Source organism: Perca flavescens, chromosome 2 (assembly GCF_004354835.1).
Source record: "Perca flavescens isolate YP-PL-M2 chromosome 2, PFLA_1.0, whole genome shotgun sequence".
Lineage (NCBI taxonomy): Eukaryota > Metazoa > Chordata > Actinopteri > Perciformes > Percidae > Perca > Perca flavescens.
In genome coordinates, this window is record NC_041332.1 from 137,936 (window position 1) to 164,722 (window position 26,787).

The following is a 26,787-nucleotide window of genomic DNA, read 5'->3' on the forward strand; positions in this document are numbered from 1 at the left end:
TGTTTTATTCACATTATAGAAGATTAGGAATCGTTTTGAAATCCTTTTCATTAAACTTTACCTCACCTGTAGATCGCCCCGCCCCCTCTGGGTTTCCGTAAGTCTCCTTTATATAGCCCCGCCCCTTCCTCCTGCTGTAACTTCAGAGCCGCGAAGCCAAACGGCCATGCTGCAGCACGCATCGTTCTCCCTCCCTCCGTTTTTTCAGACCAAACGGAGCCGCTGCCCGCTGGAACTGTGGACACACTAACGGAGATGTGTCGGTGTTACCGTGGAGGCAGAAACGGAGACGTTTCGGGTGAGTTTTCTTTGTTTGTGTCGACTTCAAACAAAGTTAGATTTCCCTGCTGAGTGAGCAGGTGATTTCAATCAGCAGTCATGAAGTTCCAGTTCCTCTACAGAAAGGAGAAACTGGTCCTTCTCCATCTTAACTTCACTTACCAATACTTTATTAGGCTATATATTTCAATTTGTTATAAATAATTTACACTTTATTTTTAAATTTAGTATGGCCTATTCTGATTGGCAATTGTTTTTTTTAAATGTAATGATGCAAGATATTTCGGTGACGTATGGCCTTAGTGCCTTTTCAATCTAATGATGCAAGGTGTTTCCGGTGACGTACCCCCTTATAACCGTTAGAGCCATTAAAGCAGTAGAGCCGTTAGAGCCGTTAGGTTAACGTCTCTCCAGCCAAAGCCGAACCGTCCTCCGCCTCTATGCTCCATCGGTACAGGTAGGTCTACCTGCTGTGTGTTTAACTGTAAGATCCCCGTGTTAAAAAATACCTTAAAGTTCTAAAAGTTTAAAAAAAAAAAAAAAAAAAAAAATATATATATATATACACACATACACACACAACACCAATATTCTCTTATTGGTATTGTGTGTCTGTGTGTGTCTGTGTGTGTCTGTGTGTGTTTGTGTGTGTGTGTGTGTGTGTGTGTGTGTGTGTGTGTAAGTATTTTCAAATTTAGTATGGCCTATTCTGATTGTCTGTTGGCTTTTTTTTATGTAATGATGCAAGGTATTTCAGTGAGGTATGCCGTTAGTGCCTTTTTTTAAATATAATGATGCAAGGTGTTTCGGTGACGTATCCCCTTATAGCTGTTAGAGCCGTTAATGCCGTTAGTTAACGTCTCTCCAGCCAAACCCGGATGCCTGAACCGTCCTCCGCCTCTCTTAAAGTTCCAAAAGTTCTTTTTAAAAACAAAACAAATTCTTGTTAGCATTGTGTCTGTGTGGGTGTGTGTCTGTGTGTGTGTGTTTGTGTGTTAGAACACACACATGAGTATTGTGCTACTTATACCCTTAAGAAGTGAGTATAGTGCTTGTTAAGTGATATTGTGAAGATCTGCTGCGTGTCACTGGTCCATGAGTTTGTGTCTTGTATTGTACTGCATCGGTATTATTTGTGTCCCTGTACTATTTTTCTTCATGTGGACATAAATAAATTATTAAAATGTGTGTGTGTGTGTTTGTCTCTGTTTGTGTGTGTGTGTGTCTCTGTATGTGTCTACGTTATAGTTTATATTTATTTATAGTTTTAGTTATTTTTCCGTTATAACTGACTGTCAAACTGGAGAATAGTTCATTGTAGTTCAAGTACATTCATACACTGATAGTAGGGCTGTGCAATTAATTGAATTTCGATTTTGGCTCCCAATGATCACCAAAATAGTATAATCGAGAAAAAACGATTATTTTGCCATGTTATGTTTTGCAAGAACACTCTTATTTTGTCTTGCATTCTGAATGACATGCACATCCGCACGCGCACATCCGCCCCCCCCGAAGCCAGTCAGGGAGGCAAGTCCTGTGCATGTCATCCGCTGGAATTTAAAAACTCAGCGCAAGTAAAGATGGCAGCAGCGTTTGGTGAGCAAAAAAAGGCAAAACCATCTCAGTTGTCTGGGAACAGCTAACATTAGCTAACCCTGCGGTCCCTCTGCCTTTGCCCCCCCCCCCGCTGTAGTCTACTGTTGTTGTATTCCTCTGACACGCTGTATTAGGGCTGGGCGATAAAACGATAACGATATGTATTGCGATAGACACATAATCAATATCAATAGAAAATGCGGTCGATAAAACGTTCTTCATCAGAAGAAACCAGAGGTTGTGAATCAAGTTTGGTTGCATGAACAAAGGCCCTCACTCTTTGGCAACCTAGCAACGTGGGGAGTGACACTCTAACAGCCAATCAAGTAACAGTATCAGTTTGGTTGGTCTCGTGTTCTTCAATAACAGAACCGGCGTGGAGTGGAAAGTGAGTGCCGCAGCGAGCGAGGAAATCGTTGATAAAACAGGAAAAGTCAGTATGGGAATTTTGGGGATTTTATAAGTCTGACCGTAGTCAGACCAATGTCGTCAGACCAACACTGGTAATACCATAAACTGGTAATACCATAAACTGGTAATACCATAAACTTGTTTTACCACTTTAGCCGCGCTCACACTTTGGAGCACAGCCGTATTCGCCATCAACGTCCAACAACATCTGCAGCTGCAACACGGCACAAGCAGCAGACCACCATGGAGAGGTACTCTGCATCAGCACCTTACTAAACACTACAAGCAGCAGACCACCATGGAGAGGTACTCTGCATCAGCGCCTTACTAAACACTACAAGCAGCAGACCGCCATGGAGAGGTACTCTGCATCAGCGACTTACTAAACACTACAAGCAGCAGACCACCATGGAGAGGTACTCTGCATCAGCACCTTACCAAACACTACAAGCAGCAGACCACCATGGAGAGGTACTCTGCATCAGCACCTTACCAAACACTACAAGCAGCAGACCACCATGGAGAGGTACTCTGCATCAGCGCCTTACTAAACACTACAAGCAGCAGACCGCCATGGAGAGGTACTCTGCATCAGCGCCTTACTAAACACTACAAGCAGCAGACCACCATGGAGAGGTACTCTGCATCAGCGCCTTACTAAATGCTACAAGCAGCAGACCACCATGGAGAGGTACTCTGCATCAGCGCCTTACTAAACACTACAAGCAGCAGACCGCCATGGAGAGGTACTCTGCATCAGCACCTTACTAAACACTACAAGCAGCAGACCACCATGGAGAGGTACTCTGCATCAGCGCCTTACTAAACACTACAAGCAGCAGACCGCCATGGAGAGGTAGTCTGCATCAGCGCCTTACTAAACACTACAAGCAGCAGACCACCATGGAGAGGTACTCTGCATCAGCGCCTTACTAAACACTACAAGCAGCAGACCGCCATGGAGAGGTAGTCTGCATCATCGCCTTACTAAACACTACAAGCAGCAGACCACCATGGAGAGGTACTCTGCATCAGCGCCTTACTAAACACTACAAGCAGCAGACCACCATGGAGAGGTACTCTGCATCAGCACCTTACTAAACGCTACAAAGAAATAACGGAGGCAGACATGCTGGGCACTGTCCAGAAGCCAGGTTACCAACCTAGCACTAAACCTGCAGAAAATAGTTCCTTCTCAGGTTTCTTATATTTAGCTAACACGTTGCACTATTTTATGACACTTTATTAAGCATTTCGTACTTATTCTTTAAGTTTGCACCTTAATGTTAAGAGATAATTGTTAAGTGTTCATTATGATTTTAGACCTGTTTACATTTTAATTATTTGAGTGTTTTCCATGGTTGTGTTGACATTTCTGCTTTTATAACTGAGGGGATTATAATCAGAGCAGGGTTAAGTTTAAAATAAAAATGTTTAAATTTAATATATTTTTCTCCTGGTCCTTATTTTAAATAGTTATTGACTATATAAAAAATATCAATAATTATCAATATCGACCGATATGAAAAACTTATATCGTGATAGTTTTCAACCATATCGCCCAGCCCTACGCTGTATTCACTTACTGTTTAAAACTGTTTCCAGCTTAGTGGGGGTGCATAGGCATACTGCTCAAAACCAACATAAAAAAACATAGTAATGTTCCCTCAGCATTTAGTGTTGTTGTTAAACGGTATGTAAATGAGCAGAGACGTTAAATCACCTGTTTAACGTAACATTATTCTAAGGTACCGTCTATGTGCTGGATTTTTCGTAAGGTTAGATAGCAAATAAGCCCTCTGACGGCGACATTATTGTTGATATTTTGGCCTGATGTTTAGTAATGACAGTAGCAGAGGTCATAGTGAGTGAACATGTGATATATTGGCCCAATGTTTAGTAATGCCAGTAGTAGTGGTCATAGTGAGTGAACATGTGATGATATTTTGGCCCAATGTTTAGTAATGCCAGTAGTAGTGGTCATAGTGAGTGAACATGTGATGATATTTTGGCCCAATGTTTAGTAATGACAGTAGTAGTGGTCATAGTGAGTGAACATGTGATGATATTTTGGCCCAATGTTTAGTAATGACAGTAGTAGTGGTCATAGTGAGTGAACATGTGATGATATTTTGGCCCAATGTTTAGTAATGACAGTAGTAGTGGTCATAGTGAGTGAACATGTGATGATATTTTGGCCCAATGTTTAGTAATGCCAGTAGTAGAGGTCATAGTGAGTGAATATGTGATGTGAGATGCACATTGTGTTATGTCTGTAGAACTGTTCATTAGCTGTGTAACCTTATGTGTGATATCTGTAACAGTAGTAAAACAGATTGTATTCTGATCCAGAGACCCTTTCTGTGAGATAAAGGACATTAACAGATTATACCCTGGACTCTATCCATTATATCCAAATGTTAATGAGTAATCGGATTAAATAATTGTGATTTCAATATTGACCAAAATAATCGTGATTATTATTTTTTCCATAATTGAGCAGCCCTAAGGGATAGTAGTATGCAGCTGTTAAATCATATCACATCCATACAGGGATAGTAGTATACAGCTATTATACATCATATCACATCCATACAGAGATAGTAGTATACAGCTGTTAAAACATAATAAATTATATGACACACTGGTATCGGATCAGTACTCGGTATCGGCTGATACGCAAGTTCAGGTATGAGAATCGGTATCAGGAAGCAAAAAGTATCAGGCCATCTCTAGTCATCAGTTTATTACCTTCTGTTTACTAGGATAACAGTTTATATCTATCTATCAATCAGCTGTGTTCAGTTCTGTTTATGTATTGAATGTGTTTGTTTGTTGTTGAATCCCACAGAAGGAGTTCCAGAAGAAGATGAACACTAAACCTGTCTGATAGAAGAAGTTCACGAGACAACAGGATGACCTTCTTTAATCCCCTCATCAGGTAAGAAGACCTCAGCTGCTCAGTAATGCTGCTTATATTTCTGGTTATTAATGACATCAGCTGCTCAGTAATGCTGCTCATATTTCTGGTTATTAAAGTGCCCATATTATGTCTGTTTCAACAAGTTAAAATAGGTCTATGAGTTCTATCTCTCCCTCTCCTCCTCATCTCTCCCTCTCCTCCTCCTCATCTCTCCCTTCTGGGGAAAAAGATGTTTACCGTAATATATATTTATTTATTTTTGGGGCATCTCTAGGCCTATATTTCGACAGGACAGATGAAGACGTGAAAAGGGGGAGAGGGGGGGAATGACATGCAGCAAAGGGCCGTAGGCCGCTGCGTCGAGGAGTAAACCTCTATATAGTTGGGCGCGCTCTACCAACTGAGCTAACCTGGCCTGGAATAAATACATAAATAAATTAATAAATATGTAAATACATGAATAAATAAATAAATATGCCTTTGAAATACATCATGAAATAAATAAATGATGCAATAAATACATTAATGATTAAATACATTTAATTATTTCATGGTACTTTTATTTCATAAGTCCACATTTATTTATTTCAAGAGACTTATTTTCCTAATGCCACATTTATTTATTTCACTCTCTATTTCAAGTTCTTATATGCAAAGCAGGGGGCGTGGCTATCTCTCACATTCAGAACAAGGTGAATGGGACTTCTTTGGCAGACCAGGACAATCCGCAAACTGCTGGTCGTGGTGCTCCGTCAGGTCAGTGCTATAGTTGGTGATCTAGTTACCCCAGAATAGATGACTGTGGGCTGGCCACACAGCACTGCAAACTGCCGGTCGTGGGGCTCCGTCAGGTCAGCGCTAGTTGGTGATCTAGTTACCCCAGAATAGGTGACTGTGGGCTGGGCACACAGCACCGCAAACTGCCGGTCATGTTGCATTCTCACTTCGCTGGCCTTTTTTTGCACACGGCACTGTTCTGAATGTGAGAGATAGCCACGCCCCCTGATTTGCATATACAAACTTGAAATAAATAGAGTGAAATAAATAAATGTGGCATTAGGAAAATAAAAGTCTCTTGAAATAAATAAATGTGGCATTAGGAAAATAAAAGTCTCTGTAAATAAATGTGGCATTAGGAAAATAAGTCTCTTGAAATAAATAAATGTAGACTTATGAAATAAAAGTACCATGAAATAATTCAATTTATTTAATTTATGTATTTATTGCCTCATTTATTTATTTCATGATGTATTTCAAAGGCATATTTATGTATTCATGTATTTATTATGTATTTATTCATTTATTTAATTGTTAATAAAACGGCATTCCATACGGTTGTGGGTCGAAATATTGGAATTAGTTCTGTCAAACGATTAAAATTTTTAATCACAACTAATCGCACATTTCTATATATTCTAAAATTCTTTTTGTCACATTATTTTCTCATTTTAATGCTCTTATCAACATGGAAAAGTGGATCGGCTTGCTTTGTGCAAATGTTTTTTTATTGAAAACAACATTAGTATATTCTGTAGTGTTCAATTTCACACCAACATTCTCACTTGGAGAAAATAATCTCTCACACAATGTACACTGTCCATCAATAAAAGGGTGAAAAAAATACTTTGTCACACAAACAGCCCCTTCAACAACCCTTTATAAGGGATCAAAACAGGGCGATATAAAATTACAAAATGCACATGTATGGTAAACTAGGACTCAGCCTATAGTGCAGTTAAAACATAGCTTAATACTTTTGTTTTTCTCAAGTTTGCTGTGAACATAGTAGTCAGGCTACTGCTCTTTATTCACCAGAGGCTCATCAACCCAGCCTCTTATTTCAGAAAGAATGAACAGTAACGGTTACCAATAAAAGGTAAGCCTACTATTCTTTGCTTTGAGCCAGTTACTCAAACAGAGAAGCCTGACATTTTCAGACAACAGGGAAGCTCGCTTCTTTTGTACAATATGCCCAGAGAGTGAAAACAACCTTTCAGAAGGTACTAATGTGGCCGGTGTTGCTAAGTACTTGCGTGCAAGGCGGGCCATTTCACTGGCTTTGACGACGGGGCGGAGAATTCACATCAGCTGTGTGCTGTGTGTAGTTTCTCTAACGTTACTAGTTGTTGCAACAGCATGTGAAAAAACTACAAAGTTTGCTAGGCCAAAGAGAACGTTAATCTCGCGATAAAAAAATTGACACCGTTAAAAGGGGTTTGTGTTAACGCCGTTAAAGGGGTGGTAGAATGATTATATAGGGTATTTCACACTGTTCCTTATGGTCTCCTAATGGGGTATGTAACATGGCTCCAGACTAACTTTTTTCACTAGGAGCGCAGTGGCCCCCTACTGAAAAGTTTAGGGGCGCAACCAGAAAATTTAGGGGCACAGACCGTAAATCAACATGCTGACCAAATATTCACATTTCTACTAATTTCCACTGTATTACTAATAAATACTTTGATAATAGATGCAGAAATTACAATGTGCTGTTTCAAATTCAGTGTCACTTTTGAAGATGCAACATAGAAGGCACCATTGCTGTCATGACAGTAAACAAAATATTTAAAAAATATACCAACTCTGGTCTACAATTACAATGAATTCACCTTAATATTAAACATGCATTGTTTAGGCTACTACCCTTGGGGTTGGATACCTTTCGCATCTGAACCAATATTGGTACAGATACCTGAAATTATGTTCCAGTACCCAACGGTAAATTTTTTCGGTACTTTCCCTCTGTAATTACAAAACAATTATTTCAGTTGTAAAATAATTCCAAGCCTATTTATCCTGTGTAGTTAGAACATTATGTTAGTTTTAGGGCTGTCAAAATAATGCGTTAATTTCGATTAATTAATTTGAGAAAAAATAACGCGTTAAAGAAAATAACGCAGATTAATCCATCCCACATTGAGGTTTGACCCGGAGCTGTAAAATAAAGGAGGGAGACGAGGATGTGCTGCCTGGATCATTGATTGGAACATTTAGCTACTTGTTCCTTCTTCCTGCCAACCCTGGCTACCGAAATCTGGTGCCCTGATATGTCTGCTCTTCTCTCTGATGCTCTGAGACGATACAGGCAACACAAACACCGCTACACGTGACGCTAGTTAATACTATACTCGACATCAGCTAACGTTAGCCTACCGCTAGCTAGTAGCTGGATTACAAACGGTTAAAATGCTAACAGCTAACGCTAAACGGTGTAAAGTTTGACTGTTTCACTGTAGAGGATTCAACACCGGTATGTAACAACCTGCTAGCCTGACCAGCCAGCTGCCACTAGGGTACGTCTAGATTTCTAGTGCAGCTGCTGTTGGAAAAACAACACAGACAGTGCATTCAATGAAACTGGTAAACTGCAGCATCGTGGTGCATTTGAAGTTATTGTAAATGTCCCTTTCCCATCTGGTGGTTGTTTTGGTTGTTCAACAGCAATTTACTAGTGAAATAAATTATTGTTATAGATTATTATCAAATCATTTAATTTTGACCATATGGCCTTAGCAATAAACAAGCCCTTCTTTAATGTCACCGTCTGTTGTTTAGTACCCTTCTTTTAGTATTGGTTCAGGCACCGTTAATTATATATGCGATTAATTTCGATTTAATTAATCACAGAGTATGTAATTAATTCGATTACATTTTTTAATCGATTGACAGCCCTAGTTATTTTATTAGAATATGTTTCACTCTAAAGAAATTAAACAAAAATTAAAATAAAAACCCTCCCTCTCTCCTCCCAAACCCGTCCCTACAACCTATTGAATTGAATAATTATTCATTTTCTTACTCACTGTAACTTTTTTTTAACTGTTGTATTTTCATCACGACCGTTTTTTAATTGTTCTTTTTAATGTTTCATGTAAAGCACTTTGAGTTGCCTTGTTGCTGAAAGCTGCTGTAGAAATAAAGTTGCCTTGCCTTACATCCTCAGCCTGTCAGTCAGTCACCAGGCACAGTTGCACAGTGTTGAGCCTGCTGCTTGTCTCAGAGGAAGTGTAACGTCAACAGCACAGTGACTGTTTTAAATATCATATAGCAGCAAACGCTGTCTGCGTGACGTTTTTAAAAACTGTAACCATACTTGAAACCTCTTTATCGGCATCACTCACTGTGACTTCAACAAAACAGCCGACGTAGTTTGCGCCGATCGCAACTCTGCGAGTGTGTGTTTGTGTTGGAGCACCGCTCTTTCAATTTTCAGAGAGGACAGATAAGCTTGTGTTTACGCGCTCAGGTACCTACGTTTTGACATTTAACGTGTAAAAAAAAAAAAGGGGCAAATTTTGTTTCAGAAGTGAATTTTAGTAATGGAATAGCAGAGATCTGCGTGACCTAGATTCAGAAGACTACCTGATCTCAGGTCACTTGTGTAGCCTATGTAAATGTTGGGGCGTGACTGTTCTCTTAATACACCCACGGCTGTGACAAAGGTACAGGTTTTGAGATGTTTACGTAAGCAACTAGCTTTGTTGAGATTCGCCCGTTTTCAGCGGCAGTTTCAAAATATGAGATTTTCATAGTAAAGGGGTGTCAATGGGATTTTGAGCTTCTATGTATGTCCTATTTACCCACCGAACTGTTGTTATTCAACTATGACAGGGTACAATCGGTTTTGCATTCTATCACCCCTTTAATAACGCGTTTAACTAACGTTAAACCTGAAATGTTTGGGCCGATGACTTAGACGGCCCTGCCGATTCGGACCAGCTCACCTGGAGACTGAAGACAGGATACATTCAGAAACCGTATCTCACTCTAAACAGCATGGATGGATTTTTCCAAGTTTGTATGCGTGTGGAAGTACAAGAGACCCAAAATAACACCCCAAATCCCAGAAAAAGTGATTTTTTTTCATAATATGGGCACTTCAATGAAAATATTTTGTGTCAAACCAAACGTGAAACCATATCTGAACATGTCTCATCTTGTTAATTTCAGGTAGATCTACAAAAGTAAGTTTTTATTTTCTTTGTCTGTCGTTTTCTGAGTTGGCCACCGTTCTATCTCTCTATCTATCTCTCTCTCTCTCTATCTAGGCTGCTATGTGTTACATTAACATTTCTTTTGGATGTTACATTTCTACATTGCACACACTGTTTCTACTTCAGACTGATAACTTTTGCTCATTCCTGCAGAAGCTGTAGTTTTCTCTCCTCTAAAAACATGATCTCTCTTATTTTATTCTGTGTTGTGCTTTTGGCCGCCCTGCCTTCCTATCCGTGTCATCATTACTATCATCTATCGGTTTATCAGCTTGGATCAATGTTGGTGCTATAATGTTTTATTTTTCAGGTAGATCTACTAAAAGTAAGTGCTATTTTTATTGTCTTCATGTATTTGTGTTCTTGTGGTCAGATGTTTCTTGTAGTTGGCCACCAGGTTTGCACACATATCAGGAGGGATTTTGTCCCACTCTTCTTTCCAAAGTTCTCCAAGTCATTAAGATTTCAACGCTGACGTTTGGCAACTCAAACCTTCAGCCCCCCCCCACAGATTTTGTATGGGATTAAGGTCTGGAGACTGGCTTGGCCACTCCAGGACCTTAATGTGCTTCTTCTTGAGCCACTCCTTTGTTTCCTTGGCTGTGCGTTTTGGGTCATCGTCATCCTGGACTACCCATCCACGACCCATTTTCAATGCCCTGGCTGAGGGAAGGAGGTTCTCACCCAAGATTTGACAGGACATGGCCCCGTCTATCGTCCCTTTGATGCGGTGAGGTTTTCCTGTCCCCTCAGCAGAAAAACACCTCCAAAGCAAAATGTTTCCACCTCCATATTTGATGGTGGGTATGGTGTTCTTGGGCCATAGGCATCATTTCTCCTCCTCCAAACACTGCAAGTTGAGTTGATGCCAAATAGCTTGACTTTCGTCTCATCTGACCACAGCACTCACCCAGTTATTTATTTATTATGTCACTACCGATGTGAGGCAAAGGAGGGGGAACTCAAAATGTTCCTAAGCTTAAAAAGCATTTTTTATATATAAAATGCTTTTTAAGTTTAGGAACATTTTATATATATATATATATATATATATATATATATATATATATATATATATATATAACCCTAACCCTTAGGGTTAGGGATTAGAAACAAAAGGTCCCTAATTAGGGGTAACCCTAACTACTTCCACATTTTTTAGGAAGGTTGTAGAGAGATGGGACCTAGTCAGAAAGGTTTCTGTTGGGCTCCTGAGCCCCAAAGTGGCCTCATTTATATTTCTGGAATATCTTAAATTGGCTTTTAAAAATTCCCTGAATGAGATAGAGCTTTCATTCTTGCACCGATGAATTCGTACCATTTTTCCGCAATTTTTGATACCAGTTTCATCAAGATTGCTCACCATGCAATATATCGCCATCCACCAGGGGGCACTATACGCAATATGTGGGAATATGGAAGGCCTTCCACTTTCTAATCTTTTTAATTCATTTTTTTGCCTGCATTCTCATGGCTCTCATGTATCCATATTTCATCTGATTACAACAATTTAAACGTTATAACTCTCAATTTTTAATGCTCTTTCCATTGCAATTGACGCCAGTTCAAAACTCAGGCTCTAAAATTTGAGCTGTTGATATACCTCCTATTCAATACCTTGATTGACAGAGCAACCTCCAAACTTCAATTTTGTTTTGGAATCAGCCTGATACCTCAAATGGTCTTTGAAATATGACCAAATGAAAAAATGTGGAATCTGGAATGTGGAATCTGGAATGTGGAAGCGCTATCATAACTCATCAATACATGTACCTAGAGTGACCCTGCACCCCTTGTTGGATTCACATATCTCCAGGCTTTCATTTCTTATTGGAATCAGCCTGATACCTTAAACAATCTTTGAAGTAGGACCCAATGAAATAATCCAGATTTTTAATGAATGAGTGCCAAAATGTGGAGTCACTCTCCAACCTGATAACTCATCATTACATGTACTTAGAGTGACCCTGCACCCCTTGTTTGATTCATCAATCTTCAGGCTTCCAATTCTAATAGGAATCAGCCTGATACCTTAACCAATCTTTGAAGTAGAACCCAATGAAAAAATTCCAGATTTTCGATGAGTGAGTTCCAAAATGTGGAATCACTCTCCAGCCTAATAACTCATCATGATTTGTAACTAGAGTGACACTGCACACCCTTGAAATATGACCGAATGAAACAATTCCAGATTTTCCATGAATGAGTGCCACAATGTGGAATCACTCTCCAGCCTGATAACTCATCACTACATGTACCTACATCCACCCTTTATTGGATTCAGCAATCGCCAGGCTTTCATTTCCTATTAGAATCAGCCTGATACCTTAAAGGGTTTTTGAAATATGACCCAATGAAAACATTCCAGATTTTCATCTATAAGAACTGAAATAGATGAGAATGTGGAAGCATTTGCAAGCCTTATAACTCATCAGCACATGTACCTAAAGTGACCCTGCACCCTTAATTGGATTCAGCATTCTCTAGGCTTTCATTTCCTGTTAGAGTCAGCCTGATACCTTAAAGGGACTTTGAAATATGACCCAATGAAAACATTCCAGATTTTCATCTATGAGCACTGAAATGGATGAGAATTTGGAAGCACTTGCAAGCCTTATAACTCAGCATATGTACCTAGAGTGTCCCTGCACCCTCCATTGGATTCAGCAATCTATAGGCTTTCATTCCCTGTTAGAATGAGCCTGATACCTTAAAGGGTCTTTGAAATATGACCCAATGAAAAAATTCCAGATTTTCATCTATGAGCACTATAATAGATGAGAATGTGGAAGCACTTGCAAGCCTTATAACTCATCAGCACATGTACCTAGAGTGACCCTGCACCTTTTATTGGATTAAGCAATCTCCCGGCTTTTATGTCCAATTAGAATCAACCTGATACCTCAAACATTCTTTAAAATATGAGCAGGTGAAATAATATTTAGTGCATTAGTGTGTGTAGTGTAATACGGAGTACTTATCAAAACTCAAAGCAAGAGGCAGAGACAAAAAGGAACATTTATGAAGATTTATTTATCCACAAAACATGACCTGTGCAAAAGAATAAAGTGCTGTAAAAAGTAAATATTCAGCAATAAAACCTGAACCCATGCAAAAAACTAAAGTGCCATAAAAACAAAAAATTCAGCAATAATTCTAAAGTAGTGTTAGTGGAAAAAATTAAATAAATTGTCCACCAAACAAATATCACCAAGCCTTCCCAAAAAGAGAGAAAAAAAAAAAAAAGGTTCCATTGAAAAAAATTTAAAAAGTGTAAAAAAAAAAAAAAGAAGTAGTGTCTTTGAACTCACCACTCTTCCTAAAAGTCCTTATTAGGCTCCTCAGTTCCTGGGCCTTTTTTTGCTGCCGGGCCTTCTTCCGCTGCTGTGCCTTCTTCCGCTGCTGGGCTTTTCTCCATTGCTGGGGTTTCCTCTATTGCTACTTGGGTCTTTGGGGGTCTTTTGGGGGGTGCTGGCGCAGGCCCTGCAGCCAGCTCTACAGGGGGTGCTTCCAGAGGCTTGGAGACAATGGTTTTACTCATGTAATACTTCGTTATTGGAGTCCCAAGTTTTTTCATCACTATCTTACACTTCTTGGGCGTCTTTGGTCCACTTTGCTGATCCCAGAGGAACAATTTTCTTTTGGAGGTTTTCTGAGTCAGTGTCTTCTGTTGTCTCCATTCTGCCATCTCCTCCTCAGAGGGAGCTGAATCGGAGTCCATATGGTCATCATAAGGGGGTTCTTCTTCACTTGAACTTGTGCTGCCTTCTTCCTCTTCCCCTTCCTTATCCTCATCTTCATCATGATCCACAGCGCTCTTCAGTGCTTTCAGCCTGAGGTTTCTGGTGTTGAATGTGGCGTCTTTGTCGGGCAGAGCGACATATGGATTTTGCCACCTCTTTCCGCTCCTTCTCGGTGAGGTGTTTGCTGGCCTGGAAACCCGAACAAACAAGGTTTTACAAAAGTTTGAAATGAAAACATTCCTTTGAGCTACTGTGTCTAAAAAGGCTTAATCAACGCTCCCAAAATTGAGGATTCCTACTTCCACATTTAGATCTATGGCCAGAATCCAACTTATATTAAGTTCTTACTTGAGTGGAGACGCTGCTCCGGATCTGGTTAAAAGTGATGCTTCCCTCCATGCCGGCATCCCCCCCAAGCCAGATTGAGGAGGTTTCCTGGCTTCTGAACCTGCTTGCCAAGCACAGAATGGAAAAGGTACTTGCCCTTCTTGCCTGGCTCACAGCAAGAACCTTTAGCTAAAAATTCCAGCCAGTCATACTCCTCCTTATTGAGGGCAAATGCCGCTTGGCCAAAAGTGGACACAGTTTTGTGGTCATCCACCTTAGGATATAAAATGCAGAACATTAGTGTATTTCTGTGGAGAGGTGGACTTTAAAGAGCATAACGATTCACTGATGGCTTGTATGTGTGGCTCATGGGACTATGAAATGCTGACTTCAACAAAGACACTAATGTTAATTTCACCAATGAAATGGTCATTGCTTGGACCCACCACCCATAAATAAATACTAACCAAAACTTGGAACTGCTTGCCATTCTTCCAACTCTCGCAGTTGATGACCTGCTGCTTGGTCATGTTGATGGCAATGGATCTGTGTCCACTCAACATGCCCAAGTAGCCCATGATGTATCCCATGAGAATGGAATGGTCCTCCTCCCCATGGAAAGGTATGCTTTCTATAAAACATTGCAAGATATAGGCAGAAAAATACAGTTAAGAATGCAATGTCAATAATGAAGTCTACTTACCGATCCGTTCCGAAATCCGTCACCTGGCGGTAATCATGAATATATTTTTTGCGCTAAGCTGATTGTCTGTGAAAACAGTTTGACTTGATTTAGATGACTACAATTTTAATTTGAGAAAGTAAACAATACCAGAATGAAAGAAATTGAAAACATTTACCTGTCTTTACGCATAACACCTTTTGGCGATGGACCACTAATTTTTTTGTGGACATCTGCCACGATCCTTTTAAGCTCATACTGCAGTGTTTGGAAGTGCTTCTTGTTCAGCTTGCTGGCCTTTTGAAACGAGTTTTCCACGTGGCGGAGAAACAAGATGACATTGTTGAGCATATTTTTTATTGTTGTTGGGGCGTAGCCTTTGTTGGAAAGGTACGGTGTAAAAATGTGGGGAAAGGTAAGGAGTTACAAGTGACATTTGATAGTACTTTGTGCTTGTTTAAAATTTTTATTTTTAGGTCAAGAAAAATATCAGATGCAAAATACTTACCCCCGTAACTTGTCAATTTGTGTCAGAAACCTTAGGTCCTCAGCGATACCATTTGTAGGTAGGCCAGAAGCCTTATACATGCAAAATCGCAGACCGTGGCTTGCTGACTGACGAGCATTTTCAGCATCTTTTTTTCCGGATCTAGAGCCCAGCCGAAACTTCTGAAAATCTTTCAGAATCCTTTCTGTAGTTAAAAAACATTTAATATTAGTTTGACAACCCCAAGAAACAAAGGTGAAAAGGGAAAGAATTAGCTAACTGGAAATGTCTCTATGCTCTACACAAAATGTTAACTGAAAAAGAAAGGAAAACTTACCAAATAAATGTTCACCCTTTGTCACTTTGCCGACATACTCTCCTTTTTGTGCAGACAGAGTTAGTTTAAATGGTCTGCGTGTCGGTGTCTGTCCTGCCATTAACGTCTCCACTTTTCTTTCTAGCTGCAGCACCCTGAAAGAGAGCTCCATGCAGCCTTGGCAACTTGAAACTGATGAACTTTGTACAGTAGAGGAAATGGGGGACCCAGGAAGAGGGGTGGAAGCCAGCAGCTGACCAGCAGTAGGGCTAGTTGAAGTGCTAGAGCTGTGGGGCCCAGGGACAGGTGTTGTAATAAGTGGCTGACTGGCAGTATCCCCAATGCCGGTCTCCGCACTGGAAGAGGGGGGGTCGTGGGGCCCAGGGACAGGTGTGAGAAGATGTGGCTGACCGGCAGTATCTCTAATGCCGGTCTCCAAACTGGAAGAGGCGGAGTCGTCGGGCCCAGGGACAGGTGTGAGAAGATGTGGCTGACCGGCAGTATCCCTAATGCCGGTCTCCAAACTGGAAGAGGCGGAGTCGTCGGGCCCAGGGACAGGTGTGGGACAAAGTTGCTGACCGGCAGTAACCCTTATGCTGGTGAAAGCGGAAGAGGGCCCGGGTTCTTAGTCATCCAAATCTTCCTCGGAGTTTTCTGACATTTGCACTTCCAAGCTTGGCATTTCCTCCTCTGTAATGAAATTACATTTAAATGTTAAATTAAAACCCTGTACTTCCAAATTTCTGTTTATGTCACATTTCTGGTTGGTACAGAAAAGCCATAATAAAGTACAAAATAGAAAGTTTAATTTGTTTAGTTGGATGGGAAAATTAATGGAATATGATGATGAAAGCCCTCCTCTCAGGCCCCAAGTTACCAGGTAATCACAAAAAATATTAAAACAACTAAAAAGTACCAATTTCACGGGTAATACCCATGTCCCAGACGGAAATCATTGGCTTATCAGGCTCAGACCTCCGAAGTTCTGCAAGCTCTTTAATAATGGCTGCCCTTTTTGCCTGTTTTGAGATGGGTTCTCGATCCTATTAACAGACAAATTCCAATATTAGACAAACTTAAGAGGACCAAAACATTACATTTACAACAGATCTTGCACACGTGTTTTTTGCCAAATTAAAACCAATTAAATACACTTACCTCTGGTTAGGGTTAGGGGGTTAGGGTGGTTAGGGTAAGGGGGTGATAGCCACGATCATCAAGTGATGATCCTCAACCGTGTGTTGGCCGACATTGTAAAGCCGTCTTCGCAAGGGTGAAACGGAATGCAACGGAATGTGTTTCATTGCAAAGCCGGATTTGCAATCTCATCTAGCAAAGCCGGCTTCGCAATGAGTGTGTTTTTGACACTTTGAAATAATCTGTTGGATGCTGTTCCGCTGGCAGCATATATGCCGCATTCGCTACAGGACCCAACAGCTAGATTCAAAGTGTGAAAATGTGTTTCATTGCAAAGCCGGATTCGCAATCTCATCTAGCAAAGCCGGCTTCGCAAGGAGTGTGTTTTTGACACTTTGAAAATGTACGTCAACCTGGGAACTAGGGTAAGGGGGTGATAGCCACGATCATCAAGTGATGATCCTCAACCCTGTGTTGGCTGACATCGTGAAGCCGTATTTGCAATTTCACCTCGCCATTGTAAAGCTGGCTTCGCAAGAGTGAAATGGTATACCAGGGGCACAAAAATATTTTGAGCGTGGTTAAGTGTGAACATAGCGGGGGGGGCTTAAGTGTGGGTTCCCGGGACCGACCGGAGGTCAAGGTGAGCTGAGGTGGGCCCTTTTTCCTGAATGTGAACCCAGGGAAGTTAGCCCCATTCTGGGGGCCGATGGGAGGATCAACCTGGGTGGGCCTTGTAAAGTCTGCTTCGCAATGCCACCTATCCATGCCGGCATTGTAAGGCCAGCTTTGCAAATAACGACAGTTGGGCTTTGGCACCACTGTGCTATAAGGGTTAAGATTAGGGTTAGGGGTTAGGAATGATAAATTCATCACGATGAAACCCCCCGCTTCGTCCGACGACTGAGCAGTTCGATAGGGAATCAAAGGCAAGGGCACGGGCCGGCGCACGTCAGTGATAAGTTCTCAATTCCAGCAATATCAAATAAGGTTTTTTCATTTGATTCACAATCTCGTGTTTCTGTTATTGTCAAATTTGGTACGGATGTTCCAAGGTGTCAAGGAGGAGGGGTATGGCATTGTTCTTAATTTTTGGGAACTTTGGTAACAGTCATGTCGCTTTATCTGCGATAAAGGTCTGGCATTGTATGTAATTCTTAAGGAATTTTAGTACCTGCCACGGTCGTTTTATCTAAGGTACAGAAGGTCTGGCATTGTGCGTAATCTTAAGGAATGTTGGTACCTGTCATGGTCTTCTCTCTTTTTTTCTTTTCTTTCCTCTTTTCTTCATCACTGCACTGGTCGCTATATCTGCGATAAAGGAGGTCTGGCATTATGTGTGATTCGAAGGAATTTTGGTACCTGCCACGGTCGCTTTATCTAAGGTGCCGAAGGTCTGGCATTGTGCGTAATCTTAAGGAGTGTTTGTACCTGTCATGGTCTTCTCTTTTTTTCTTCCTTTCTTTATCTGCACTGGTCGCTATATCTGCGATAAAGGAGGTCTGGCATTATGTGTGATTCAAAGGAATTTTGGTACCTGCCACGGTCGCTTAATCTAAGGTGCCGAAGGTCTGGCATTGTGTGGAATCTTAAGGAATGTTGGTACCTGTCATGGTCTTCTCTCTTTATTTCTTTTGGTCGCTATATCTGCGATAAAGGATTGTAATTTTGGTACCTGCCATGGTTGCATAGTTTTAAAGAACGTCGGTACCCGCCATGGACGTCCCTCTTTCTTTCTTTCTTCTTTTCTTTATCTGCTCTGGTCGCTATATCTTCGATAAGGGACGTCTGGCATTGTGTGTAATTCTAAGGAAGTTTGGTATCTGCCATGGTTGTTCTACCTGCAGTAAAGAAGAATAGAAAGAGCGGGGAGGAGAGTTGGTTGTTAAAAGGTTGAATAGTTGTTTTAAGTGAGAAGGGTTATTATATTGTTTAGAGGTTAAATTGTTGTATTAATTGCAAAAAAGTTAAGTCTATTTTAGAATTTAAATTTCAGGACACATCATCAGTAGTGTACCTCAGCATCATTGAGTGTTTCGGCCATTATCACTAGACACTCTCCGCCGAGGACGGCCCACCAGGGTTGATCAAGTCCCGGCGTGTGTCCCTTGTCCAATTAAGTAAGTTTAAACAGTTAGGGTTAGGGTTAGGGGGTTAGGGTTAGGGGGGGATAAAAAAATGAAGTCTCGGTGCCGAAGGGTTAGGGTTAGGATTAGGGTTAGGGGTTAGGGTTAGGGTTAGGGTTAGGGGGTTAGGGTTAGGAATGATAAATTTATCACGATGAAACCCCCCGCTTCGTCCGACGACTGAGCAGTTCGATAGGGAATCAAAGGCAAGGGCACGGGCGGGCGGCGCACGCGTCAGTGATAAGTTCTCAATTCCAGCAATATCCAATAAGGTTTTTTCATTTGATTCACAATCTCGTGTTTCTGTTATTGTCAAATCTGGTACGGATGTTCCAAGGTGCCAAGGAGGAGGGGTCTGGCATTGTGCTTAATTTTTGGGAACTGTGGTAACGGTCATGTCGCTTTATCTGCGATAGAGAAGGTCTGGCATTGTATGTAATTCTTAAGGAATTTTAGTACCTGCCACGGTCGCTTTATCTAAGGTACAGAAGGTCTGGTATTGTGCGTAATCTTAAGAAATGTTGGTACCTGTCATGGTCTTCTCTCTTTTTTTCTTTTCTTTCCCCTTTTTCTTTATCACTGCACTGGTTGCTATATCTGCGATAAAGGAGGTCTGGCATTATGTGTGATTCGAAGGAATTTTGTTACCTGCCACGGTCGCTTTATCTAAGGTGCCGAAGGTCTGGCATTGTGCGTAAGGAGTGTTGGTACCTGTCAGGGTCTTCTTTCTTTTTTTCTTTCCTTTCTTTATCTGCACTGGTCGCTATATCTGCGATAAAGGAGGTCTGGCATTATGTGTGATTCGAAGGAATTTTGGTACCTGCCACGGTCGCTTAATCTAAGTTGCCGAAGGTCTGGCATTGTGCGTAGTCTTAAGGAGTGTTGGTATCTGTCATTGTCTTCTCTCTTTATTTCTTTTGGTCGCTATATCTGCGATAAAGGAGGTCTGGCATTGTGTGTAATTTGAAGGAATTTTGCTACCTGCCATGGTTGCATAATTTTAAAGAACGTTGGTACCTGCCATGGTCGTCCCTCTTTCTTTCTTTTCTTTCTTCTTTATCTGCTCTGGTCGCTATATCTGCGATAAGGGAAGTCTGGCATTGTGTGTAATTCTAAGGAATTTTGGTATCTGCCATGGTTGTTCTACCTGCAGTAAAGAAGAATAGAAAGAGCGGGGAGGAGAGTTGGTTGTTAAAAGGTTGAATAGTTGTTTTAAGTGAGAAGGGTTATTATATTGTTTAGAGGTTAAATTGTTGTATTAATTGAATAAAAGTAAGTCTATTTTAGAAGCTAAATTTCAGGACACATCATCAGTAGTGTACCTCAGCATCATTGAGTGTTTCGGCCATTATCACTAGACACTCTCCGCCAAGGACGGCCCACCGGGACTTGATCAACCCCGGTGTGTGTCCCTTGTCCAATTAAGTAAGTTTAAACAGTTCAAGAGTTAAGATGAATATAATAGTATCAATAATATTATAGTCTTTCAATCAATACATTAAGATTTTTAAGGTCCATGATCCAGGTTAAGCCTAAAAGTTATTTTTGCTGCAGCATTGTTGTTGTAATTTAACAAAGTTGTTGAGTTATAATAATATGAGACAAGATAGAGACCTGTAAAGTAAAAAGGCAGTTAAGGGTATGTATAATAGTTTAAAATTAAACTTACCACCTGAATGACAAGGGTGTCTGTTAACAGCGCAAGCTAGAACCACCAGGTCAAACAGGACCGAGGGTCCTGGAGTCCAGGTCAGTCTTTTTCAATTCCTTCCTGTGTTCCATACACCGCACAACTACAGGAGGCGCAATCAAAATCCAATCGGATTGGTAATTTGCGCCCCTGTAGTCTTCGCTCGTAACAGTCGGTTGCATTATGGTTAGGGTTAGAAAATTTTAAACAAGGTATTTCAGCGATTAAAAACACTAGGAAGGAAGGGCAGGAATCCCCGAGTAAAATTATCTAAGTTTTGTTAATGTAGGACCACGGGAAGCGGGTGAGAATTAGTTTTAAAGGCGAAAATAGTTAATTATGCGAAAATGGGCGTGGCTAAGGCTTTTTGCGCTATAACTTCGCTTCTGAAGGTCCTAAAGACTTGGGAATTAGTTTGATAAGCGTCTTTAAGTCTTCTGTTCAAATTAGTGTGGGTCACACATCCGTGGGCAAACCGGAAGTAGGCAGAATTTCACTTCCTGGTTGAGTTTTTTTGTTTTTTCTTCATGTTTAAAGGTCCCAAACATTTGGAATCTAGTCTACTTTAAATTATATAATTTTTACGACGAGTTAATATCGATACAGTGTCCGTGGTTAAAGGTCTATTTTCTAAGCTTCAAATTCAAATTAAATCTAATTAGGGATAGGTTTAAGAGTTAGAGAAGATAGAGAGATTGGAGTAAAATGGTAGGGATCTGGGTGGGTTGGGGTTAGGGATTTGGAGTGGGGAAGGGTATGGGTTAAGGCTTAGGGGAGGGTGTGGTTGGGGTTAGGGATTTGGAGTGGGGAAGGGTATGGGTTAAGGTTTAGGGGAGGGTGTGGTTGGGGTTAGGAATAGGGGAAAAGGGTTAGGGATAAAAAAATGAAGTCTCGGTGCCGAAGGCACCGAGGCTTTATGCGCAAACTACCAGTCGGAGCCGACTCAAGCGGACCAAAGCCCCCCCAGGGGGCAACCTACCGAACCCAGGTAAGTAATTATTGGAATTATGACTGGTCCAACTAAGAGGTCTGGGGCAAATAGTAATGTATAAAAGGAAGAAAAGGAGAGAAAAAGAAATGGGAGAAAGAGAGAGAGAGAGAAAGAAAAAAAAGAGAGAAAGATAAAGGAGTGGTAAAAGAATAGTAGATGAAGTAAAATAAAAAATAAAAAATAATAAATAAATAAAAAATAATTGATAAACGGATAAGTAAATAAAGAAACAGGGAAATAAATGAATAGATGTAAGAATAAAAAATAAAAACTTATAATTAAATAAATAAATTTGAAATAATTTAAAATAGTGAATAATGAATAATGAAAAAGTAGTAAAAGAATAGAAAATTAAAAAACAATAAAAAAATAAAAAATATATAAAAATATGTAAAAAGATAAATAAATAAGAAATAATAATGAATCAATAAATAAAATATAGAATAAAATAATAAAAGAAGAAAAATAATAAATTAAAATATTAGAATAATAGCAGTAAAGATGGGTACATAAATAAATAAACAATGGGTATAAAGGTTAAAAAGGTAAGATTAAAGGAAGAGGAGGAAATGGAAAGGAGAAGAAATGAAGATTAAGAAAAAATAGAAGATAAAAGTGAGAGAGAAACGAAGAGGAAAAAAGGTAAGTGAAAAAAAGGGGTAAAAAAAAAAAAAAAAAAAAAAAAAAAAAAAAAAAAAAAGAAGGGATAGAGAATAGGAAACTGAAAGAGGTAAGTGGGACAGAGGGAGGGGGGTGAGGGAGGAGGATTGAAAGGAGGAAGGTAAGTGGAGGGGGGTATAGGGGGGTAGGAAGGGGTTAAGGTTAAAGGTAGGGTTGATAGAGGGTTAAATTTAGAAAAATATATAGAGGGTAGGGGAATAGAGTATGAGAAATAGAGGAGGAGTGGGGTATAGGGGGGCAGAAGTGTGGGAAGGGGTTAAGGTTAGGGGTGGGATAGATAGAAAGTTAAGTTTAGGAAATATATACAGGGTAGGGGGGGGTAGAGTGTGAGAAAAGAGGAGGAGGGGGGGGGGGGGAGGAGGGTAGGAAGGGGTTAAGGTTAGAGGTGAGATAGATAGAAGGTTAAGTTTAGGAAATATATACAGGGTAGGGGGGTAGAGTGTGACAAATAGAGGAGGAGGGGGGGGGGGGGGCAGGAGGGTAGGAAGGGGTTAAGGTTAGAGGTGGGGTAAATAGAAGGTTAAGTTTAGGAAATATATACAGGGTAGGGGGGTAGAGTATGAGACATAGAGGAGGAGGGAGGGGGGGGCAGAAGAGTAGGAAGGGGTTAAGGTTAGAGGTGGGGTAGATAGAAGGTTGTAAAAAAATAGCAGAAAGAAGTATATAGAGGGGTGGGGCACTTACTTTTCATTTAAACCTCTGGGTATAATTGTACTTAGTCTTTTAATCCACATACGTTCAGTTTTTTTTCTTCTCAGTTGGACTGCCCAGGAAGGATTAGCCTCCAAAATTGTGGCTCTAAGGTTGGACCAGCCATGGTGTATAAAGTGTCTCACCAAGGGACTATGCAGGTTTTTTGCGTTTGAGAATATTATATCTATGTTGGGTGAAACGAGTAAGGAGACTGTTCCCTGATTCACCAACGTATTGGAGGGAACATTGGTGGCATCTTATGAGATACACGCAGTTTTTAGTTTGGGCATCTAGCCCCTCCTGGGGTTTAAAACCTCTTTTCGTGGTCTGATTTTGAACAAATCGATAGCGTCTAAAAAATTGATCCAGTCTCCTACTCTTGGGTGGATTGAGGGGTTTTAATTTAGATTGTACCAAAATGTCCTGAAGGTTTCTATTTCTTCTGTAGGCTGCTATTAGTGTATGTTCAGGGAGAAAAATGCTACCTCCTGAGCAAGAAAAATTGGATTTTAGTTTTTGAACAAATTGAACATTATAGTTTGAGTATTGAACAATGATAGGAAGTATGGAGTCTAAACAAACAGGCTTGACTTTTTCAAATGTTCTTAAGGCTTCCCGTAGCATAGTATAAGTGTAGCCTCTGTGTATGAGGGAAGAAAAAAGAATTTTAACAGCTTGTTTAAAATCCTCCTGTCTAGTACAAATCCTTTTGAATCTTATGAGTTGTGATTTGACTAGACCTTTAAACGTATGTTTCGGATGGAAACTAGTTTTATAGAGTAAAGAATGACTATCGGTTTCCTTAAAGAACACTTTAGTATCGAGCCTATTGGTGTTTTTGAACTGGGGACCCTTATAAGTGGTCGTGTCTAAAAATCAATACTGTCATGACTGAGTATAGCTGTAAGTTGAATAGACTCATTGTATTTGTTCATTTGGTCCAAAAACTGGTCAAATTCCTCCCTAGAATGTTCCCAAATGCCCCATATATCATCAAGGTATCTGTAATAGTGAAGGGGCCTTTTCTCACAAGTGGCCAAGGCTCCTGTTTCCCATTCTGACATAAAAATGTCAGCATAGCTAGGAGCAAAGGAGCATCCCATAGCTGTGCCTTTAATCTGTAAGTAAGTAATATTGGCCTTCAAATTCAAAATCATTTTTTGTTAGGTTAATTTCTAGGAGTTGCAAAATCTCTTTGTCAGGCCTCTTGCTGTCAGGGTATTTTAAAAAAATGTTTTTGACAGCAGAAATGCCTTGAGTTGTATCAATATTGGTGTAAAGACTGGCAACATCCATAGAGAATAAGAAGGCACTTTGAGGGATTTCTAATGTCCTAACTGTGTCTACAAATTGGTAAGTGTTTTTAATATAGCTGTCATGTTTAGTTGATAATGGGTTCAGATAAAAATCAACATATTTGGCCGTATGGTAGGTTTCACTATTACAGTTGGAAACAATTGGTCTACCTGGTGGGACCTTGAAGGGAATAGACCATTTTTCAGCTGCTTTATGTATCTTAGGAAGCATGTAAAACCTTCTAGGTCTAGCTATTCTGTTGCTGAGGAGGTAGCATCTTTGTTTATTGTTAATAAATTTTTTATTATACAGAGAAGTGACAATTTTTTCAATAAGAGGAATCGTGTCTGTATAAATAGGATGATCTAATTTTGTATAGTAATTTGTGTCACTTAATTGTCTCAATCCTTCTGAAACATAGTCTTGCCTGTCCATGATAACAACCGCACTGCCTTTGTCGGCGGCTTTGAGTACGATGTTGTTATCATTACTGAGTTGCTTTAAAGCCTCGGTCTCAAAAGTGGAAAGGTTAGGTTTAGTAGAACTGATTTTGTACTCTTTTTGAACGAATTTAGGTCCAACTGGATTAGGTCTGAGACTTCTGGTGGAAGCTGTGCCAGAGCAGGAGACCAGGTGGATTTCGGCATAAAAGGTAACATTGTTGTATCTGGTTTGTTTTTATAGTACACTGCTAGTCTTAATTGCCTGTGATAGGTTTGAATATCAAATCTCATCATGTCTCTGATCTCTTTCTTTGTTTGTTTAGAGCTTGAAGGAATAAAGGTAAGACCTTTGTTGAGTAAACTCTGTTGAGCTACTGTTAGTCTAAAAGTGCTGGAGAGATTCACAACTGTTTTAGGCCCCGTGGCCACTGTGGCCTTTAAGGGGACGACTCGTTTAAACAGGCAGTCCAATGGTCCAGCATTTGTTCTGCTGTATTTTTGGACCAATGTACTAAATCCCCCTCTGTGGAGAACATGTTGAGAGAGAGCTGGGGGATGATGTCATCATAGCTGACAATGTGATTGTTGAGCTCACTGAGGTTGGCCTGTTCGCTTCTTGCTAAAGCGCGGGAGTAGTTGATAATAGGGACCAACACTCTGGCCTTAGGAAAAGCTTGTTTGGCCATAAGTATAGCTCTATCAAACTGAGGGATTGTGACTGTGTTTGGATTATTAGCTTTGTTGTTTATACCAAAAGACAAAATCACCTTCTCCACTTCTGGGGTGATAGGGGTACGTGCAAGAATTGCTTCCGCATGGCGGAATGTAGCCCCTGGGTAGCTCTCAATTTGGAGATTTGGCTCAGTGTAAGTTGGGAACCTAGACAAATTGCTGTCTCCCAAGATTAGCCATTTTTTCTTTGGCACAAGTGACCAGTCCCTCATTTTGTCATGAACACTGGGGTTTCTGTGAGGCGTGAACTCAGCTGGGCTGGGAAGTGGTGTACTAAAAGACAATCTGCTCTGCACTCTAGGAGTGTTTAAGGGGGTGAGCCTGTATGTTGTGTGTGAATGTTCAGACAAAAATACCTCCTTGGTTGTGTTTATGGTGTCTTTTTCAGGTGTGTCTGAAATGATGATGCTCGGAGGAGTGGGATCAGCAGGCTTCACCCAGGGAACCGTGGAGGCCCCAGAGGAGCAGGTAGGGGTCTGGGTCTCTGAGGTGCAGACCTGGACCGGAGTATCTGTGGAAGAAAGGAGGGATGGGAGAAGGTTGGGAGGGGGGGTCGGGGGGAGGAGAGGAGGGGAGATAGAAGAGAGGGGAAAGAGGGAGCAGGAGGACAAGGAAGAGGCTGCGATGGCTGGTCTGTTGCTATCACCCTTTCGTCTGTGGTAGGCTCTGTCTGTTGACCTTGGTCCACGGTGGTTGGATGCACCTCTACGGTCACAGTTAATGGTCCTGAAGTGAGTGTGGGCCTCATCTCGTTTTGCCTGGTTCTGGGTAGGCGTTGAGGCTGTTGTGGAGCAGGAGCTGAAGGTGCGGTATCCGTTACCACATCAATGTGGGCCCAGTCTTGCACTGTGGCAGGAGGAGGAGGAGGTGAAGGTGGATGTGGGGGCTGCTGTCTCATAGCTGGGGCGGGTTGTGTTGGTGGTGTAGCAGCTCTGGTCACGCTATTTAGTTGCTCAAAGCGTGACTCAGCTGTTGGCTTATTGGGCACCTGGTTCTGTGTGGCAGCTGGGTTTCTGGTCTGCAGAGCTTGTGTTATTTTTGCATATGCTGAGTCAATTGTGGCCCCTAGTAGTTTCCTACTATATTGGTTGCGGGCCCATTTGACTGCAATGTCAAAGTTATTCTGCCAGGGGCCCGGTGCTAGCTGTGACAGGATCTGGATGTTGTTTTCCTGTACGTCTGAGTAGTGTTTGTGAAGGATTAACATGGTAGTTATTTCCCTCTTTAGCATTACCCC

The 26,787-nt window shown here is 40.9% G+C and overlaps 1 protein-coding gene and 1 long non-coding RNA gene across 7 annotated transcripts; one reads left to right on the top strand and one right to left on the bottom strand.

Moving 5' to 3' along the window:
- The first annotated feature begins 155 nt into the window (after positions 1–155).
- On the top strand, positions 156–16,492 carry LOC114563548 (uncharacterized). The gene is made up of 4 exons (XR_003693644.1): positions 156–298; positions 5,141–5,230; positions 10,163–10,176; positions 15,907–16,492. It is a non-coding gene; the product is annotated as an uncharacterized LOC114563548 (long non-coding RNA).
- On the bottom strand, positions 13,221–18,224 carry LOC114563528 (uncharacterized). Of its 6 annotated transcripts, none has more exons than XR_003693640.1 (7): positions 16,920–18,224; positions 15,783–16,804; positions 15,467–15,650; positions 15,137–15,335; positions 14,744–15,045; positions 14,298–14,550; positions 13,221–14,138 (listed from the first exon to the last, which is right to left on the bottom strand). XR_003693640.1 is itself a non-coding variant. In XM_028590318.1 (4 exons), exons 3-4 carry the CDS (start codon positions 14,354–14,356, stop codon positions 13,526–13,528), a joined length of 672 nt encoding a protein of 223 aa, XP_028446119.1. In that variant the 5' UTR covers positions 14,357–14,550; positions 14,744–15,045; positions 15,137–15,418; the 3' UTR covers positions 13,221–13,525. The 6 variants fall into 6 exon arrangements, 1 of the variants encoding a protein (XP_028446119.1); XR_003693637.1 differs by having other exon boundaries at positions 15,783–16,451; positions 16,696–18,224; XR_003693639.1 differs by having other exon boundaries at positions 14,744–14,907; positions 14,980–15,045; positions 15,783–18,224.
- Positions 18,225–26,787: the final 8,563 nt, after the last annotated feature.